Source organism: Salvia miltiorrhiza, unplaced genomic scaffold, assembly GCF_028751815.1.
Source record: "Salvia miltiorrhiza cultivar Shanhuang (shh) unplaced genomic scaffold, IMPLAD_Smil_shh original_scaffold_190, whole genome shotgun sequence".
Taxonomy (NCBI): domain Eukaryota; kingdom Viridiplantae; phylum Streptophyta; class Magnoliopsida; order Lamiales; family Lamiaceae; genus Salvia; species Salvia miltiorrhiza.
Genome location: NW_026651498.1, coordinates 19,178 through 41,507, shown reverse-complemented (window position 1 = coordinate 41,507; position 22,330 = coordinate 19,178). Strand labels below are relative to the sequence as shown.

Below are 22,330 nucleotides of genomic sequence, written 5' to 3'. Positions count from 1 at the left end.
TTGGAATCGGTATAAAATGAGCGCTCTTTGTGAGACGGTCTACTATTACCCAAATAGCTGTGTTGCCCCTATTTGTCTTGGGTAAACCCGTCACGAAATCCATCGCTATGTGCTCCCACTTCCATTCTGGGATTTCCAATGGCTGTAATTTCCCATATGGTCGTTGATGTAAAGCTTTCACTTGCTGGCATGCAAGGCAACGCTCTACAAACGAGGCTATGTCTCGTTTCATCCCGTCCCACCAAAACTTCTGTTTTAGATCTTGGTACATTTTGGTACTTCCGGGATGAGCGGTATAGGGCGTGTCATGAGCTTCACTCATGATCTCGTTTCTGAGTTCCTCGTTATGGGGAACACACAATCTTCCTTCAAAAAGAACTGCGTTATCCGTTGCCTCTTGGTAGCCTCCTGGCGTGCCTGTTCGGATCTTGAGACGAACTTTTTCCAAGCTCTCATCCGCTCTCTGGACACTGACGATCCTTTCTCTGAGGTCTGGGACGGCTACTAGAGTTGCAATAATTGCTCTTGTCGTTGCCGGTGGCTGAACCACTTCTATCTTCAATTTGTCAAAATCCCTTACAAGCGTGTCCTCTTGAGTGAGAAGAAGTCCTAACTCGGATTGAGTTTTACGACTTAAAGCATCAGCTACTACATTAGCTTTTCCCGGGTGGTAGTTGATACCGCAGTCGTAATCCTTCACGAGCTCGAGCCATCTCCTCTGTCTCATATTCAAGTCTTTCTGTTCGAAAAAATACTTAAGGCTTTTGTGATCAGTGAAGATTTCACATCTAACTCCGTATAGATGGTGTCTCCAAATTTTCAAAGCATGCACAATTGCTGCCAGTTCCAGATCATGAGTGGGGTAGTTCAATTCATGTGGCCTTAGTTGTCGCGAGGCGTAGGCAATGACCTTTCCTTCTTGCATCAACACACAACCTAGCCCATTTTTGGACGCGTCCGTGAAGATCACGTATTCTTTATCGGCTGCTGGAACTGCTAGCACTGGTGCAGTTGTCAATTTCTTCTTCAGCTCTTGGAAGCTGGCTTCACACTCTTCGTTCCACTTATACTTGATTCCTTTGTGAAGTACTTGCGTCATTGGTCTCGCTATTTTAGAGAATCCTTCGATGAATCTCCGGTAGTATCCCGCCAAACCTAAGAAACTTCGGATTTCATTAGGTGTGGTTGGTGATTTCCACTCGCGCACTGCTTGCACCTTGGCGGGGTCCACCTTGATTCCATCTGCTGATACGATGTGCCCTAGAAACATTACTTCTTTCAACCAAAATTCGCACTTGCTGAATTTGGCGAACAACTTCTCCGTCTTTAATGTCTCCAGGATGATTCTTAAATGATTTTCATGCTCTTGGTCATTCTTAGAATAGATGAGGATATCATCTATAAATACTAAGACAAATTTGTCTAAGTATGGATGGAAAACTCGATTCATGAGGTCCATGAATACTGCCGGTGCATTGGTTAGACCAAATGGCATGACAATGAATTCATAGTGACCATATCTTGTGCGGAAAGCGGTCTTAGATATATCCTCTGGTCTGATCTTCAGTTGATGATAACCAGACCTTAAATCTATTTTTGAGAATACACTGGCTCCTTTGAGTTGATCGAACAAATCATCTATCCTTGGAAGAGGGTATTTGTTTTTAAGCGTCAGTTTGTTCAACTCTCGATAATCAATGCACATTCTCATGGTTCCATCTTTCTTCTTGACAAAGAGTGCATGCGCTCCCCAAGGCGAGACACTCGGTCTGATGAAACCCAAGTCCAAGAGTTCCTGTAGTTGCACCTTTAATTCTTGTAGTTCCTTTGGGGCCATCCTGTACGGTGCCTTTGATACTGGGGCAGATCCAGGTTCTAGATCAATGGTGAAATCTAGTTGCCTGTCTGGAGGTAGTCCTGGCAATATTTCAGGAAAAACTTCTGGAAAGTCTCGTACTATTGCCACATCTTCCACCTTCTTGTCTTCACTAGCTTCCCTGTTTAGGTAGACGAGATAAGCTGTGCTTCCTTCCTTCATCATCTCTTTTCTGCCTTGTAATGCGGATATCACTGGTACTCTTTTCTTCATACCTATGCCGTGAAATTCCGTCGGTTCCTTTCCAGGTGGTCGAAAAGAAATTTTTCGTTCACTACAAAGGATGGTGGCGTGATTCTCAGCTAGCCAGTCCATTCCTAAGATCATATCTACGTCCCACATGAGCAGAATATTAAGATTGTTCGCTACCATCTTAAGTTCTCCTATTTCAAATTCTACGTTCGAGCAAACATGTGTGGTGGTAGATCTTCCTCCTGAGGGTGTAGTGATTCTTAAGGCACACTTAGCTCGTTCTGATTCGATTTCTAAGGTATCTACGCAAGGGGCAGATATAAAAGAATGCGAGGCACCAGTATCGAACAGAATGTCACGACCGGCCTTAATTAAGGATAATTAATCCGGGAAAACCATGACTGGGGAAGGGAAATTAAGAAGCGGGTTTAGAAAGGGGTGCATAAAAGAATACTCAAAGAGCTTGAATACGCGTGAAATATTCCTTAAAAAGGAAAAAGGCATAGTTCGCATAAAAAGGGTACTCAAAGAACTTGTATTCGCGTTATATTCCTTAAAAGGAAAAAGGCATCGTTAGGGGCTTGGCTAAAACATTATCAGAGTTTGCAACGGAAGGTGTAACTGAAATAATCAGTGTTTACAGCGGAATGCATAACTGAGATACATGTATGAGGACATGTATCCTTTCTGAGCCTACTTTAAGTTCAACAAAAACTCCACTCAGCAACACTTCATCGCCCATCACAACTCAACCTGCACAAACATAAACATACGAAGGGCTGAGTAAAAGAGTACTCAGTGGGCAGTGCCAAGCATATAACATAACATCATTAACAATTTCACAATATCGCATAAGAGGCATGAGTTTCTTTCATATCATTTGCTCATTAAACATTTCCAAATTCATAAATAGTATAAGGGCATTCTTCATCATCAATCTTCATTAACAAACATCGTGTCGTGGAGAAGGCCTTCCCCAACGAACACGGGCATCGCACCGTGAGGGGGAGCCTCCCTCAGCGGTCACGGCATCGTACTATTGAGGGAGGCCTCCCCCAATAGACGTTGTAACACTGGCATACTGGCATACTGGCATACTGGCATACTGGCATACTGGCATCGCGCCGCAAGAGAGGCCTCTCTCAGCGGACACGGGCATCGCGCCGTGAGGAAGGCCCTCCTCAACGGACACGGCATCGTACTGTTGAGGGAGGCCTCCCCCAACAGACGCAAGCATCAATCACAGGCATAAACTTATCAGCGTAAAGCATTCAAGCGTAATCAAGCGTAAATCATTTAGCGTAAAGCATAATAAAGCATACCACACTTGAAGATCCAATTTGCATTTTAAAGCATAACACATGCATAGCATTTTATTTACGCGTAAGAAATTGCCCACCTGATAGCAAAGTTTTGCTAAGGTACTCTAACTCCTTGTGTAGTTCTTACTCTCGCGCTTGACCTGTGATTGCTTTGTGTTTGGGTGGCTGTTGAAGCTTTTGAGTTAAAAGAACTGAAATGAATGAACTTAAAGTTTGGCAGAGAATTGAATGAATGTTTTAACTTGCTTTTCGGATACGGCGTGTCGAATGAACTGGAACTGAAATTTTGTGTTGTTGTTTCAGTAATTGCAGGTGATCATTCGAAGAAGGTGAGACATTAAAGCAAGGTTTACCTTGAGAACTTGGCTGAACGAAGTGGAGGCTTCTATGCTCTTTGGAGAAAGCTCTTGGTGGCTGTAAAGAGAGGGAGCAAAGGGTGGTGGGTAGCTGATGGAGTAGGTGGGAAGTTTGGTGGAGCAAAGGCGTGTAAACTTTAATTGATTGGAAAAAAAACTTTTGCTTTTGCTAATTGATTTGGTTGTCTTCTTGATTGATTCTGTATATTTAATCGCGTTTTTGCAATCAAATACTGGCTTCTGCTCATTATTCGTGTATAAATTAAATACGTATATTTAATCTGCGTTGCAGTCGGAATAATTTCTCGACTTCTATTAGCACTAATAAAATATAACTGCTTCTGTTTTTTTCGATTAATAAATAACACGACTTTGCTAAGTCAGTTATAACTTGAAAATAATGATTATTGAATGGCTCAATAATCCTCGTCGCGTTTTTCTCATACTTTATAAAAGTATAAAGCTAAAATAATAACTTCGTTTTTGATAAAAAAAAAAAATCAGGACCATAAACTGGATTCATTTATAAAAATTGCATTTACTAATTTTAATCATAATTAAAAGAGCGGGCTACTACATACTACCCCTCTTAACAAAAATTTCGTCCCGAAATTTGCATATCTCTGCTAAAACAGTTCGGGGTATTTTTCCTTCATCTTGTCTTCAAGTTTCCACGTAACTTCTCTTGTCTGCGGTGTCTCCATAAGATTTTCACTGATGTGATTGAGGCTGATTTCGCAAGTGTCCACATATTGCTGGCAAGGGGTGCAGGTGTTCTTAATTGCTGAACCTCGTTATCTGTTGGGGCATTGCGTGGAGTAGTGACCTTTTTGGCCACAATTGTAACAACCGTTAGTTCCAGCCCGACAGATACCCCTATGCATCTTACCACAATTTGGGCAAGGTAAAACTCCCTTCCGACCTTGGTTACCCCCAGTTGGCTCGAGGTTAATCTGTACCTCGTACCTTGGTTGAATAAACTGTTCGACCCGTTCCTTTTCTTGCCACACTTTCTTACTAGTCTGATTGATATTGTCTTCGTTGTTGTCCCATTTGCGCTTCCCTTTGAGAGTATGTGAGGCTACTGGTGGATCATTTGGCGTTGAGATCAACGATGGGGCTGACTTGTCCGATGGCATTACAGCTTCAACGTCAAGTGCCCTGTTCAGAGACTCCGTGTATGAGAGTCCTCCGTGGCTTGCTAGAGCCATCTTAATTTCGTACCGCAGTCCGGCACAAAATTTCTCTGCCATCTTCTCCTCTGTGTCTACTTGTTGTGGAGCAAACCTCGACAGGTTGCAGAATTCCTTGTCGTATTCAACCACAGATTTCTTTCCTTGCTTTAACTCGTAGAACTCAACTTCTTTCTTCTTCCTATAGCTTTTTGGAATATATTTATCATATAATCCTGTCTTAAAATCTTTCCAAGTATAACTTGCCCATTGTTCAGGTGTCAGAATTTTTCGTCGTGCTTCCCACCAGAAGTCAGCCGATCCTGTTAGTTGGAATGAGACGCAAGATAGGCGTTCCTCATCAGTACAACGTAGAAAGTTGAAAATGCGTTCCATTGCACGCACCCAAATCTCAGCTTCAGCCGGTTCACTCGTTCCGTCAAACATAGGTGGATTTTGCCTTAAAAAGAGTTCTTCGACTCTCCTAGTTGGGGGCGGAGGGGATGGGTTATGTCCTCGAGCATCTTGTGGTTCTTCGGGTACATCGTTACGGTTTCTGCGATTGTTATTGTTTCTCGCAGGGTGTCCTATCTTAGGCGGCATTCTGATAGCAGGGATGTATCAATTAGTACACTCTAGCATAATCTAATACAAACCTCTAAAGAATTCTTGTAAAGGTCAACTTATTCTAACTTGTAAACAAGTCAAGACTCCAATGACAACATTGATGTAGTAAGCTTTAAGGGTCCTTAGCATCTCAAATCCATGAGTCATAACAATTCTTAAGCATATAATATCACATCATCTAAATTGGATACTTAAGCATAAGTCATGGAGATTCATAGCGGCTATAAAATCATGAGCTTAAAAATTATTCTATACGCATCACTTATCTTGCTGCCTTCACTATAGCCACCAAAAGATACAATCTAATTTCTTCTATGTTTGCTTCTATGTTCTGTAGTAGTGGTGATCTCATATCTTAATAGCTCTATGTTCATAGGGATTTATTCCATAGGCATACTTAATCGTACTTGCGTAAATCATTTCATTCAATAACAACATAACATAGCTATTAACAGTTACTCACTTTGCTATTACGATAATTCTCACTTTTTGTAAACATTAACTCAAAACTTGGAATAGCTTACCATTCTGCTTCGTTGAGTGTGATGCGATGAAGTGCTGAGCTTTGTCGATTGAACTCTAGACACTTTAGTGATACATTCTAAGTTTGGCTTGAATAAACTCTTAGGCTCAGAGCAAACGAACTGCTCTGATACCACTCTGTCACGACCGGCCTTAATTAAGGATAATTAATCCGGGAAAACCATGACTGGGGAAGGGAAATTAAGAAGCGGGTTTAGAAAGGGGTGCATAAAAGAATACTCAAAGAGCTTGAATACGCGTGAAATATTCCTTAAAAAGGAAAAAGGCATAGTTCGCATAAAAAGGGTACTCAAAGAACTTGTATTCGCGTTATATTCCTTAAAAGGAAAAAGGCATCGTTAGGGGCTTGGCTAAAACATTATCAGAGTTTGCAACGGAAGGTGTAACTGAAATAATCAGTGTTTACAGCGGAATGCATAACTGAGATACATGTATGAGGACATGTATCCTTTCTGAGCCTACTTTAAGTTCAACAAAAACTCCACTCAGCAACACTTCATCGCCCATCACAACTCAACCTGCACAAACATAAACATACGAAGGGCTGAGTAAAAGAGTACTCAGTGGGCAGTGCCAAGCATATAACATAACATCATTAACAATTTCACAATATCGCATAAGAGGCATGAGTTTCTTTCATATCATTTGCTCATTAAACATTTCCAAATTCATAAATAGTATAAGGGCATTCTTCATCATCAATCTTCATTAACAAACATCGTGTCGTGGAGAAGGCCTTCCCCAACGAACACGGGCATCGCACCGTGAGGGGGAGCCTCCCTCAGCGGTCACGGCATCGTACTATTGAGGGAGGCCTCCCCCAATAGACGTTGTAACACTGGCATACTGGCATACTGGCATACTGGCATACTGGCATACTGGCATCGCGCCGCAAGAGAGGCCTCTCTCAGCGGACACGGGCATCGCGCCGTGAGGAAGGCCCTCCTCAACGGACACGGCATCGTACTGTTGAGGGAGGCCTCCCCCAACAGACGCAAGCATCAATCACAGGCATAAACTTATCAGCGTAAAGCATTCAAGCGTAATCAAGCGTAAATCATTTAGCGTAAAGCATAATAAAGCATACCACACTTGAAGATCCAATTTGCATTTTAAAGCATAACACATGCATAGCATTTTATTTACGCGTAAGAAATTGCCCACCTGATAGCAAAGTTTTGCTAAGGTACTCTAACTCCTTGTGTAGTTCTTACTCTCGCGCTTGACCTGTGATTGCTTTGTGTTTGGGTGGCTGTTGAAGCTTTTGAGTTAAAAGAACTGAAATGAATGAACTTAAAGTTTGGCAGAGAATTGAATGAATGTTTTAACTTGCTTTTCGGATACGGCGTGTCGAATGAACTGGAACTGAAATTTTGTGTTGTTGTTTCAGTAATTGCAGGTGATCATTCGAAGAAGGTGAGACATTAAAGCAAGGTTTACCTTGAGAACTTGGCTGAACGAAGTGGAGGCTTCTATGCTCTTTGGAGAAAGCTCTTGGTGGCTGTAAAGAGAGGGAGCAAAGGGTGGTGGGTAGCTGATGGAGTAGGTGGGAAGTTTGGTGGAGCAAAGGCGTGTAAACTTTAATTGATTGGAAAAAAAACTTTTGCTTTTGCTAATTGATTTGGTTGTCTTCTTGATTGATTCTGTATATTTAATCGCGTTTTTGCAATCAAATACTGGCTTCTGCTCATTATTCGTGTATAAATTAAATACGTATATTTAATCTGCGTTGCAGTCGGAATAATTTCTCGACTTCTATTAGCACTAATAAAATATAACTGCTTCTGTTTTTTTCGATTAATAAATAACACGACTTTGCTAAGTCAGTTATAACTTGAAAATAATGATTATTGAATGGCTCAATAATCCTCGTCGCGTTTTTCTCATACTTTATAAAAGTATAAAGCTAAAATAATAACTTCGTTTTTGATAAAAAAAAAAAATCAGGACCATAAACTGGATTCATTTATAAAAATTGCATTTACTAATTTTAATCATAATTAAAAGAGCGGGCTACTACACAGAATCATTATGGAAAAACCTTTAAGCTTGCCCATACCTGCCAGGTTTCCCTGGTTTTTCTCGGGCTGGTTTTGGGTGAGAGCAAAGGCTCTCGCCTGCTGCGGCAATGGTTGCTGCCGCCTCTGTTGCTGTTGGCGCTGTTGGTGCTTGTTTTGGTATTGCTGCTGGTATGGTTGTTGTTGGCGGGGCTGGTGTTGCCCTTGAACTGCTTGCAGGGGCTGGGCATAAGTGGCCCTGATTGCCGCGCCCTGCTGTTTGTTGGGGCATTGTGAGGAGTAGTGGCCCTTCTGGCCACACGTGTAGCAACTGTCAGTTCCAGCCTTACAGACACCACGATGTGGTTTGTGGCATTTTGGACAAAGGGGAACTTCATTTTGTCTTTGGCTGCCTCCAGCCGGGGCAGGACCCTGTTGCTTCCCTTGTCCTTGTTGCTGATATTGTCTCAATGGCGCATTTCCTTGCCATGGCCTCTTGTTAGTCTGGTTTTCATTTCCTCCATGGTCGTTCCAGTTGCGCTTCCCTTTAAAGTTCTGAGGGCGTGCAGGTGGGTTGGCTGGCGCTGGGGTCTGTGATGGAGCCAACCTTTCTACTGGCATCGCAGCTTCGATGTCCAGTGCCCTGTTCAAAGACTCAGTGTATGAGAGTCCGCCATGACTAGCTAGAGTCATCCGAATCTCGTGCCTCAGACCGGCACAAAATTTCTCCGCCATTTTCTCATCAGTATCCACCTGTTGTGGAGCATAACGCGATAGATCGCAGAACTCTCTGTCATACTCTGTCACCGTCTTCTTCCCTTGTTTCAGGCTATAGAACTCAGCCTCCTTCTTCTTTCTGTAGCTTTTGGGAATATACTTATCATATAATCCCGTCTTAAAGTCTTCCCAAGTGTACGCTGCCCATTGTTCGGGAGTCAGAGTCTTTCGGCGGGCTTCCCACCAAAAGTCAGCCGATCCGGCTAGTTGGAAAGACATACACGAGAGTCGCTCCTCTTCTGTGCAGTGTAGGAAAGTGAAGATACGCTCCAAGGCGCGTATCCAAGCTTCGGCCTCGGCTGGGTCGCCTGTCCCAGTAAATGTGGGCGGATTCTGTCGAAGAAACAGTTCTTCAGTCCTTCTAGCAGGGGGTGGAGGGGGTGGGGTAGGTTCCCTGTCGTTTCGTCGTCCCTCAGGTATTTCATCACGATTTCCATTGTTGTTAATGTTCCTCCTAGCGGGGCGACCTCGTTTAGGTGGCATTCTGTACAATACAAACACCCATTTTAACGCATTCTATACAGGAGTCTCTAAGGTAATTAATAAAGAACTGTTTGTCAAATTTAACTTATCATAACTCCAAAACTAAAATATAACAGGAACCGTTGCATGCACAAGTCACATTTTTTTTTAAATTACTATATTCTTAATTGACTCGTGAAGAATAAAACCCGTAGAGAAACATAAAACATATACGAGATCGTCGCAGAAAGCCCATGCTAGGGTCATATATATATCATGGAAAATTGTCTCATCGAGGCTTTTACATCGTCAACCAAAATGTAAGTAAGGTCTATCCAGTACTTCCTATGATGTACCGGCTTATTAGCTAAGCAATCACAAAAGGGTACTTATTCACGGAACGTCCTAGAGACCAACGTTTCCGTACTAATGCTAGCTAGAGACAACATAAATAAAATCATAGTCATTAGAACGAATCATCGTTTCCGGAGTACATTCACAAGCTAAAAACTATCAAATCTGTGAATCCTGAGTTGCGGTACGACTGCTCCTCGGTGACGCCAGGGGGTCCTCTTCTGGATCCTCCTCGGGGTCCTCCTCCTCATCCTCCTCGGGGTCCTCCTCCTCATCCTCGCCCGGCTCCCAGCTGGGCAACAGAGTCTCTCTCTGGCCCTCGCCTGTCTCCTGCATGATCTGGGCTGAGCGGAAGATGTCGTCCATAATCTCACGGATCGGATCGTCTCTGGTGCGGATCCTGGCCGTGGTACGAGGCTTGATCGGAGCTGGAGTTGGCACGGGTTCAGGACGAGTAATCCTTATCGTACCATACTGCGCTGTATCGTCATCCTCCTGCATAGGGTATTTGCTCCTATCTAGAAACTCCCTCATGTTGGCCATGACCCTGTCGACATCTGCCATGGCAGCCTCAAACCTTGCGTCTATCGTAGGTATCAGTGGTGGTGGAGGAGTAGTAGCTCGGATCACTGAGTCAGGAGGCGATGGGAAATCCCTACGAGCCCGTGGACGAGAAGGGCCTGCCTCGTCATCGTGCCTACCACGGCGCCCTAGAACTGAGGCACGTGGTGGAGGGTCTCGTGGCAAGGCCATCGGGGGCTCAGGAGCAGTAGCGGGTGTCTCCGCTGGCAAAGGCGTCCCCACTTGTACGTAGTCTCCCGGAAGGATGTAGGGCCCTAGAGGGGCGCGGCCCCACAAAGTGAAACAGATCTGAAGCTCCGCAATAAAGCTAGGGAAGTCTCCCATGAGGTCGTGGTAATCTTCTCGGCGAAAGATGTAGTGGGCAGAGATCTGCCTAGCCCATCCTTGCCACTCGAAAGGTAACAGTAAGATCAACCTCTGGATACCGTCATACCCTGATACTCCATATGCACTTGCCTCGACCCAGTGTCTGTGAAAACCTGCGAGGAACTGTCCGAGGTTATCCCCGTGACATGGAGCATAGGTGCGGTAGGACTGCTCGACCTCTTCTGGACTAGCCCATGGGAGCAGTGGTCGTCGTCGGGTGAAAACAGTCCTCGCCATCTAACGAAAGAAGTTCTATCATCAACTCAAAGTAAAACGTGACAAGTAACTAAAACGATATGGTTCCAAACATCTATACTTGGCAATCAAGAATCGGTTCGAAAATCATAACTCGTGAAATCTAGATATCACAACATCGTCTAAATCTAGTATTCAAGCACATGTCATAGAGGTGATCTAAATCTAGTTCTCAAGCACAAAATCATAACTTGTATTAAGGACCTCCCTAATACTAAATCATAGATTAAGGATTCGACAATCATCATAAAGCTCTAGTGTCATGATCTACCGATCTTAGGGCTTGTTATGCGATGATGATATTTTCTTAAATCTAGCAACGAGCACTAAAAGTTTCAACAAAATAAGTTCAAAAGGCCAAGCTAATTCGAGATCTCATCGTAGAAAAACACTCGAATATTTAAGTTATGCCCATGCCATCAACGTACTATTGGCGTTCGTTATGCTGCTCAATCTTCATGCTCGTGGTTTCATCATGCGACCCTTCGTGTGATTCTTCTTTCTCTATTTCGACCGTCATTGTCGATGTCATCGTAACATGAAGAAAAAGTTAAGGCATCTCCCTAAGTTCTCTTCTATGTTCCGTCGTGAGAGTGAGCATATATAACTTAACAGTTCTAAGTTCTTGTGATTCATACCATAGTCATACTTATTCATGCTTCATACATTTCAAGAAATTAACTTAATTAAAACTTGAAAGTACTTACCATAACCTCCGTTGAGCGTGACGAGATGTAGTGCCAAGCTTTTGTCAACTAGTTCAAAGTGTATTTACTTACTTAATCTAGACTCAACTTAGAAGGAATGAGTAGTACTCAGAGCAAAACCTCGCTCTGATACCATTCTGTCACGACCGCACTTGCTAAGGATAGCAAATTCGGGAAAACCGCGACTAAGGGAGGGAATTTAGGAGCGGGATTTAGAAAGGGCATATTCGTTTTCTTGATGACTCGACTTGTATAAAGAAATCAATCGAAATATCTAGATATCAACGAAGGCCACAAGGGGACCGTACATAATATTATCCCAAAACGGGGTACTCAATGGTTTTAGTACATTATTAAATAATACATATTGTTTGACAAATGACATAATATCTTAACATAATCAGTGTTCGCAGCGGAATAACAATTTGAGTATATGTATGAAGACATATACTCTACTCTGAGGTAATCATCCTAGATCGACAAAAGCTCCTCTTGCACACTACATCCTCGATCACAGCTCAACCTGCACATTTATAAATACATACAGGGCTAAGTACAAGAGTACTTAGTGGACACTTGCCGAAATTTACATACATGCATAATATTTTATTGTCAAGCCTTTCAACAGTAGTAAGATACGAGGGTTTTCCTTTAAAGACTCGTATTTACCAAACATAATATCATTTCTTTCATCAATAACCCGCGCAGGTATTTTATATCATTAATCACCATATCAGTAACTCGTGCCGAGAGGGAGGCCTCCCTCTACGGACACTATGATCGGCCAACCCGCTAGATGACTCACGATCACAAGGTGTACACTAATTCCGAAGGGATTTGCGGTCCCATCCAGAATCCGAATTCGATTAACATCAGATAGGCAATTAATAATAAAACATAAAGCATTTAGGCATTGACAATATCATTTAAATTCATAAGCATAAAGTCTTAGCAATTCTAATATATATGGTTTTAATTTATACGTAGAAAGCCCACCTGAATAGCAGACTCACGGTTTAGCTCTAACTCTGGTGCTTGACCTTTAATCCGAGAAAATAAAATAAGATTCTAATTCTCGAAAAATCTCAATAAATGAGGATGCGTGAAATGATTATGCATGACTCATATTCCTTTAATTAAATTATGAGATGCTAATCCTATTTAAGGAATTAAAGCTCGTCTTATGAGGTCGGATTATTAATCTTATCTCGTCAAAACCTTAAACTCAAAACATTATCACATAACTATCATTTAGGTTCGAAACTATTTATTCGAACATCAACATGCGCATTAATCATAACTCGTTCTATTTATGTCATCAAGTCAAATATTCCGTCATTTAAAAACAAATCCTATAATATTACATAGATAAATTATATCATCATAGATCATGCTTTCTTATTTTTAAAATCATTTAATCATTTTCAAATAATCCATATTAATAAGTCATTTGAAAAGAATTAATTTAAATGAGAGTTTAACTCAAAATATTTTATTTTATAATCCATTTATAAATACTTGAAATAAAGAACTCCACTTAAATAATTAATTTAAAGGTCAATATATAATTAAATTAATCAAGCTCAATTTAAATTAATAATTAAGAGCTCAAATAATTTAAATAGATATAAGCCCAAATTAATTAGATAAATTAAGTCTATCATGTTTTTCTTTGAATAAGGCCCAAACAATTAAATTAAAATAAGCCCAAATCCTTTAATTAAAAGAAGCCCATCAGATTTTATTTGTAAAGGGCCGAGCCCAAACATTTAAATCGAAGCCCATCTGTTAATTAAATAAGGGCCCAAACACTTATTAAAATCGGCCCAAGTCTCGGCCCAAACAATTAATAAAATCGGCCCAAGAGGGAGCCCAACATTTCAAAAAAAATCGGCCCAACCCGGCCCAATTCCTAACCTAAATATACACACACAATTACACCTTCTATCACACACACATCAGCTGCGCCTATCCTCCTTTCTCTCTCTATGGCTCCCTCTCTCGTCTCTCCCTCTCTGTTCGGCTGAGGGCGGCGCCGCCTCCGGCGCGCCGCCTCGCCGTCGCCTCCTCCCCTCCCTTCTCCTCTATCTCTCTCGCTCCCTCGGCCGCTGGAACCAGGCGCAGCAGACACCACCACCGCGGTGTGCCGCCATCGCCGGGCTGCCGCCTGCTCCCTCATCCTCGCGGCAGATCCGCCGCCGCCGTTCAACGCCACGGCCGCCCCTTGTTCTCCCTCTCTCTCTATCCCTAACTCTCAACTTCATCTCGATCTCTCTCTCTAACCTCACTGCCACACACGCCGGCAGACACGGCGTAAGCCGCGCCGCCGCGTCGCCCTCCCTCTCGCTGGCTGCACAGGCCCACGGCCGTTGAGGAGCCGTCGTCGCCGGAGACAGCCCAGGTAAACCCTAAGTTTCCCCTTCTCCTTTCATTTTAAATTTCCTCATCTTTTTCCCTTTTTTTTTTTTAAAATTAAAAACTGAAACTCCTCTTTCCCTTTCTTGGCAGATCGGAGACAACGGCAGGTTCACCGCCGCCGCTCCGTCGCCGGCGACGAGCCACCGCGGCTGCCGCCTCCCTCTGATCTCGACTCACACATACAAAACAGGGTTCAAGCCTCATATTCAGTTCAAAACATAGAAATAGGCTTTTTACTGAATTCATTTTCAAATACTGTAAATGTACTTCAATAAAGCGTACTGCACTTAAACATTCATTCATGTAATTTCAACCCTCCATTTATACATGTAAATTCTGTTTATAACAGGCTGCATATGCACATAAAAATGGAATATGAGAAATTGGTATGTGTTGGTGGTTCTCTGTAACAGTTGAACGAAATAGAGAGCTCAAAATAAACGAGCTCAGTTTAAGAAGAAAACCTTGGTCTGGTAGTGTAGTTGCTGTGTGAACTTGCTGCAGAATTTAGAAATGGTGAAGTGGTGAGGATTGGGTGAAGAATGGTGTAGATTATAAAAGAAAAATGGGGTGGTGAGGATCGTGGAAATTCTTTAGCTGACAAGTATGAACACTTCAGCTAGCTTTGTATGACTGAAGAATTTCTTCAGCATGCGTAGTAAATTCTTCAGCATGCTTAGGATTCAGCATGCTTAGGATTATTCAAATTTAATCATTAAAATATCTAAGAGATTAATATATTAATTATATGGTTCCAAACTCATTTAAATACATTAAGACATATAAACCTAATTCTTATTGAAGCATAAAATCCATTTGAGCTTGCTTCTAACATAAATTAAATTACTCATGGGCTTAAGTAAAAATCGATAAAAGATTCATATTTAACACTTCAGTGTTAAATTCTCCACAATAAATTAATGGACTCAAAATATATTTTGAGTGCATCATCTATTGAAAATAAAAAAATAAATCATCATATATATAAATTATCAAATTCATATAAGTTCGTATTTTATTAATGGATGCTGAACTCTAATTACCATAATCAATCCTTAAATCAGTAATTAAAAGTATATAATCCTTAATAAAAAGTCGGGTCATTACAAACACGGAGGCCTGTGGGCCGGCCCACCAATGGAGAGCCCATGCTGTGATCGAGAGTGCAGCTCATAAAATCTACATATAATATATTTCTTTCGTTTAAGAAAGAATTTTTTAGGAATGAGTGACATAAGAAAAAATTATTGAAAATATTAAAGTTTGAAATACTCTATTTTGTTGTTGTCATTTTGTAGACATCTTGAAACGTTATTGATACCTTATGAGATACCAGTTGTGTTATCTACCTATTTTAGAATATGCACATGATCTGTAATCTTATGGATAAGCACAATAAATTATATTCAGAGTATTATTTATGTTGGATAAGTGATGAAGTCGTCGTTTGAGTTTCGCGCAAATAATTTTATCATGTGCCCACAATTAGACTAGCTAGTGGTAAGTCCAGAGTCGAATTCACAGGGAATTGATCAGTAACTTCTCCCGCAAGGGTGTCACTAAAAAAAGTTTTGTTTTCTGATTGGTTCTGACCATAACTGGCTTATGGGCAGAACAGGGTTTCGGACCAAACTGAAATCACAAAAGTAACTTGATCAAATAATAAAATAATTCTGACTTGGGTTTGACTCGCTAAACATGAATTAGGCACTCGGTCATTGGTGCAAAGATAATTCACTATACTTGCATACCCGTTGGTTATAGGCAAAAGACAATTACACCATCATTGTCACGCGTCACGCACGCAACAACCCTCTGCCCAATCTATCCTTTCAGTGTATAATCCCTTAGAAGTTATCAGCTAATGTGAATTAACTACCCCGGGCAACATCCACTCTCGACGTTGACCTCTCGCTAAGAGTGCTTTGCCCAAAGTGCATTTGGAATGAGATAGACCCAACTTGATTCTAACACGGAATATTTCACCACAGTCAAGGCTCCAACACTCGTTGTACTATTTTGAAGGTCGATGGTTTGTCGCATTTGCCCAAAGTTTACTTGTGGCCAAAACTCCCTAGTTAACTAGTGATCAATTAATTAACCAAGTTGTTTAAACCGAATTAGAATCAAACCTAGTGTATCGAGAATATGCTCGTACAGTTCTTATGCCCAAATTAGACCTCTCGAGCTATTTAATTCATGTTCAACTTATCTCACCCAAATCAGAATATAAAACTAGCCGAACATAAAGTAAATAACCAAAGCAAAAGACATAAAGGAAGACATAAATAAAAGTACTTAATTAATCTTGTGAAATTAAAAGAGTACTTACGGGCAAAAGTGTTATTCCAAGCATAAACAAAAATAAATCTAACTACGCCCACAGCCTGGGCAAAGCTCTAAGTACGAACAAAATAACTTCTTGAGCAACAGCCGGTTCCTCAATGTCACCCCCTCTTCGGAGGAACTCCTTGGGTTCTTATAGGCGCGATTAGGGCATCACGAAGGCCCAGTCCATGATGTTGCAGCCGGATCCACTTTGGAAGGGAGATGCATCCAAATTACCAGACCTAGTCTTGCAAGATTTGTTTCCTTCTTTGAGCAAGGCATAGAGTTAGCCATGTCGGTCTCTTCTTGGATGCTAACACCTTCGGCCCATATCAAGCTTCCTACACCGCAATCCTACATCTCCCGTCTACTGCGCTTCTTCTGTCTTCTACCTTCTCTTCTCCACTTTCTACCTTGTGTCTGCTAGATCCCACGCGGTACTTTATAGGCAAAGGACTGGTTTGCCCAACTTGCTGCTTTTCAGACTTTTGATCCTTGTTCAGCTCGCCAAGCTCTCCAGAATTCCTCGACTTCAAAACCATGCCTCTTTCGCGGGATGTAGCATCATTTCTGCACCAAAATCTCATTCTGTCCAAATACAGGCCCTGCTCTGAAACTACGCCCTTCTAGGCGACAGAACACACAAAAACAAAGGAAAAAGACTTTATCTAACCCTAATAAAGACTCGAAAACAGAGCACAAACCTGGGCTCATCAATAAGCACTCGATTTCATCATAGAGTTTTACATGTGATGGACTTCTTCTCTTTAAAATATCAACATCAAAGTTTAACAAGATACTCATGTATGAGTTATACTTGAAGAAGGAGTCTATGATTTTATATCTATATAAAGAGGTCATATTTCGTGCAAAAAGGCTGGGGGAATTTCGTGCATAATAGCTCTAGCAATGTAGTAGAGTATTCTTGTTCTTGCTAGGTGCCCCCCTGAACTGGTACTGTCTGTAGTATTGTTTCTGTTACAATACTTTTCTTTACACTAGCAAAAGAGTGTTTGTGAGTTATACACTTGAGTGTACATTGTAAAAGAATTATAAACTCTTATTTATTTGGTTCTTGTTCATCAAGGGATTAGGTGGTGTCCGTTGGTATTCACGCATAAGAAGTTAGTCGTTGTCTAGCTTTCAGTCATTCACCGTTGGTGAGGTTTTGGGAAAATGTAGAGGCTAAGTAAAATGGAGCCTTATTGTGTAAGTCATTTGTATATCTTAACTTCATAGTGGATAATTTTCCACGAGTGAGGCCCTCAGACGTAGGTTGTTTAACGGAGCTGAGTTATCATTCTTGGTGTTCGTTTCTGATACAGTATTTGTTACTTACTATGTTGTTGTATCTGCACACATACTCACATTGGTTGTTACATCACATCTCACCACATGTTTTATAGATTAGTTATTCTTTTAGAGTGTATTAATAGTGATGAAAAGATATTGTAAGCAGTATTAAAAATAGTGAAAATGTGAAAAATAAGGATAAATGGAGTATTATAACTTTATAAATGGTGATATATTGTTTAAAAATTAGGTAAGAAGTTTTTTAGTAAACGTTCCAAAAGGAAAATTAGTAAGTTCTTTCATAGACGGAGACAATATAAAAGAAGAGTTTTTTTTACCTTCAAATTCTCTCTCCTATTAATTTTTACAAAAAATATATTTTTTTACCTTCAAATTCTATCTCTCCTATCAATTTTTACAAAAAAAATAATTATCTCTTATGTTTTATTTTTTTCTATTTAATCATTTCAAAAAATCGTTAACTTCAATTGTTAAAAAAATATTTAGAATAAATATTAAATTAAAAATCACGAGAAGATCATTAATTCAATTTAAACATTCTAAAATGAATTTGAAACTAATAAGTTATGATCTTTTAAAATATCAAAATTATTTTTTGTTCTAATTCATTTATCTGTAATGTTGAACATTATACTCATTTTTAATTTTATTTTCGTTTGTTGGTGAAAAATAATTAGATGCCGTTTTTTTCATTTTAAAAAAATTTACATGATTGTTTAATTATAATTATTTTAAATTACAATTGTTATTATGCAATTACAGAGAATAAAATTTGTGCCTTAAAAAAGGAGAAGAAAGTTTGTATTAATTTTAATATGAATTTGCAAATAAAAAATTAGTTATATATCTAAGAATTAGAATTTAAAATATGGGTTAATTGCCACAATTAGCCCTTAAATATTATATAAGTTTATTTAATGGGCGCGGGGACAAAATGGACACGGGGAAAATTGCAATTAATTTTCTAATTCATGAGTTTCTGTTCAGATTTTTTTTGTCATGGAAAAAAATCAAAAATCGAAAAAGTATATGGTTTTTGCAGCAATTACCCCTTAAAATATTATATAAGTTTATTTAATTATGTGTACGAATTGTTTATTAATTTATATAAACATATTTTTTGTTTTTTGTTATATCTTTCTTTTTACATTGTTCATGTTTTTCCAAATCTTTTTAATTAGGTTTGACCTATTTAAATATAAACTTTTAATATTAATATAATTTAAATTTTTGAGAGCCCAAAATTATTATATTAAATGACGGCTTTTAATTTTGCTGCTGATGGTTTAATGTTAGTTTTTTGAGATTGATTTAAATTATTTACTTTATAATTCATAAATTTAATTATTATTGTACATATTTAATTATTATTATTATTATAAAATACTCATTAAATTCAATATTATACTAGTTACGGTAATAATATTATTATTATACACCACTTTAAATTAAATGTATACTTATATTTAAATTAACATAATTTTTATTGTTATTCATTAATATAACTTATAAATAATGCATTTTGACATTTTGATATAATTTAAAAGTTTAAAAATAATAAAATATATTTTATGCACCATTTTAAATTAAATGTATACTTATATTTAAATTAACATAATTTTTATTGTTATTCATTAATATAACTCATAAATAATGCATTTTGACATTTTAATATAATTTAAAATTTTAAAAATAATAAAAATATATTATGTTCCGTGCAATTGCATAATAGTTAAGAATTAATCATCGATATTATCGTTAACTGAAGACTCGAGGGGACGGGTAAATTTGAAGACTCCATATTTAACAGAAATAAAGCACATTATAATTCAACTCATATCGATTTTCAGGTCCGCACCGACAAAGGAGATTTCTAAGAGTAAAAAACACACAAAATTCATTTAGAGGTAAGTTTCTCAAAATATAATCTCACACACGCCTTAACATTAGGTCAGTTATTAAAAATTTACATCACCACTGCATTCGACCGGGCGGTTTACGAACTGACGCCGGTCCGCCCGTGGGCCGTGGTCGAACCGGTTACATCAGCAACATGGTACTGTGATACATACTTGTGTCCACTGCCTTCTTGTGGAATTACCGGTGGTTCATTCAGAAATGCCCAGTTACTGCTTATCCACCTGAATTTTTTTTAAAGAAAATTAATAATAATCTCATTTACATAAAAAAACACAAAGCTTATTAATAAATTAAGTTATTCTTCAACACTAATCCATCTGTGATTTTTTAGTTCCAATTTATAGATATTGTCATATCTTTATTGTTTACTATTTTTTTACCTAAACCATCATAAAATATGATATATATGTACATACCAGCCATTCTTTTGTAACTCTAGGAGATCCTTTTCTGCACCCTCACATCTTTCAACAGCTTCTTCGAATATAATTTTCTGCATATATTATACCCACGATAATTATATGTTACGATCAATTGGAAATTTACATACATAAATCTATATATAACCGAATTTAATTAATATCCAGACCTCTAAAGTGCTCCTGAATGATAGTTACAACTTACAAAAGGTGATGAAAGACTTTTTGGAAGAATAAAATACAATATCATCTAATAATAATCAAGCATTAAATAAGACCTACTTCTTTGTAAAAGTCATTTAAAAAGAAAATTAACCTGGGTTCGAGGTGAGAGAAGAGAGATATCTCTTAGGTGTTCCTCCTCTTTCAGTTTCTTCGATTTCCAAAAGGCTTCAATTTCATCCTTGGTCAGTGATTTATTCCTTGTAAACTTAACTACAGGGAAAAAAAAAAAAAACCAAATTAAAATATGCAGAATCTATCAATAATCGAGGCAAGCATAATTAATCATGAATTAAATTAATTACAAGAAAACAAAAGTCTTTAAATAATAAAGAGACAAAAATGTATATACTAACCAGCTTTAGGATCTTCGACATTAGATCCCCAACCTGCCATAAGAGAACCCATAATTGAATGAATCTTTCTTGCAACTCAAACTTTGTAAGTGAACTTAGTTTTATTACAACTTTATTAAGAAGTGATGCATTATATAAGAGATAGAATTGCTGAGTGGAATGGTTGGTGGGCCATGATTTTTGGTGGTGAGTGTGGTGGGCCATCAATTTTGGCGTGATCTTATCTTCATGTGACAGGACAAATATTTTAATTTTATTTAGCACGACTAATAGCATATAATATAGATAGTAGATAAAACTTTGGACTTTGGAAGCCGGTTTTTGATGTGAGGACATGCTCAGAATTTTGTAGTTGCCCATAGATTTGATATATCACATCATCATTACTTATTAGTTAGATTGGATATTTTTATTTGTACGTATATCTACTAGCAAAATTGGTGTCAATCATGTTGGTTAGTTTTTATCAAACCGACATCGATAACAACTTTCTATTGTGCAAATTTGCTGCTTTTCACAAAGCAATTTTGTTGGATTGACATTAACTAGAGTTACTTTATTTAGTTTATATATATCCTCATCATTTACAGCTGCCAGATAATTGAAGATGAGTTTTTTTAGAAGACACATATTTGAATCAATTGATCATTTACAGCTGCCAGATAATTGAAGATGAGTTTTTTAGAAGACACATATTTCAATCAATTGATAACTAACATGTGGAATAAGTGATGGTAGACTCAAATTTTTTTTATTTAGGATTATGAGACATGTAACATAAATATATCCAACTCCGAAAACAAAATAACAATCCGATGGTAAATCATATAGTAACCTTTGCATTTGAACTTGTACATGAACATTACAACACGTTCTATGTACGACTAAATCCAGTTCATATATTTTTTGCTAAAAGTTTGCCAATTTTGATCCAATTTTCTTTCCTCATAACGCCTGTTTGTTAGTCACGATGACAATCAACTCATCGAGCCACTAATCTTGTGTACACAATTCTCATTTAACGTGTTAGATTAAATGAGAATCTCAATTTATAAAGAATGCGAGTATTAAATAATATAGAGCGCACAAAAATATTTATATTGGATAAATAATCAACTTCATGAACTATCACAGTTTACACAACTCAATATATACTGAAAGTTCTATTGCTTTCGCAAATACAAAAATGTTGGATAGAATGATGGAACAATCAACCCAACATTATCGTATGAAAAACAGAAAAGCAGCATAAAATAAAGTACGCACAATGGATTACTTTTATACTACAATATTAATTAATTGCAGGTGTATGTTTGATTTATGCTTAATTTACTCTATTTTTAAGGGTTTGTATGTGCATGTTTTAAGATAATCTTCTGGAAATTGGTGCGTTTATGGTATATTTTATGCTTTGCAGGAGATTTAGGCTTTCGAGATAGAAGAATGCAGTTTTGGAGAATTTTTGATGAATTTGGCGTTTTCTAGGTGTTCTGGTCTCCAGAGTCAGAGAAATCATCATTCCTCTGGAGTCAGAGAAATCAAAGACCTCAAGTCTCCAGTGCAGCGGAATCAATCGCCAGAGAAATCACCATTTCTCTGGAGTCAGCGAAATCAAGAAGCCAGTGTAGCGAAGTCATTACCAGAGGAGTCAATAGTCAGAGCAGCCAAGTGAGAGTCAGAGGGGAGCCATTACAGCGGAATCGCAAAAGTCCATTACAACGGAATCGAGATAGCAGAGAAATCACCATTCCGCTGGCGACCCACT

General features: G+C 38.8%; 1 protein-coding gene and 1 long non-coding RNA gene across 3 annotated transcripts; both read right to left on the bottom strand.

The window, feature by feature from the left end:
* Positions 1–2,531: 2,531 nt before the first annotated feature.
* LOC131003320 (uncharacterized) lies at positions 2,532–7,363 on the bottom strand. 2 transcript variants are annotated; one of them, XR_009094604.1, is made up of 3 exons: positions 7,253–7,363; positions 3,468–3,530; positions 2,532–2,821 (listed from the first exon to the last, which is right to left on the bottom strand). It is a non-coding gene; the product is annotated as an uncharacterized LOC131003320 (long non-coding RNA). The 2 variants fall into 2 exon arrangements; XR_009094605.1 differs by lacking the exon at positions 7,253–7,363 and having other exon boundaries at positions 3,468–3,548.
* A 12,087-nt stretch (positions 7,364–19,450) lies between these two features.
* Positions 19,451–20,876, bottom strand: LOC131003312 (uncharacterized). Its single transcript, XM_057929823.1, has 4 exons — positions 20,566–20,876; positions 20,304–20,422; positions 19,985–20,061; positions 19,451–19,789 (listed from the first exon to the last, which is right to left on the bottom strand). Exons 1-4 carry the CDS (start codon positions 20,615–20,617, stop codon positions 19,645–19,647), a joined length of 393 nt encoding a protein of 130 aa, XP_057785806.1. The 5' UTR covers positions 20,618–20,876; the 3' UTR covers positions 19,451–19,644.
* Positions 20,877–22,330: the final 1,454 nt, after the last annotated feature.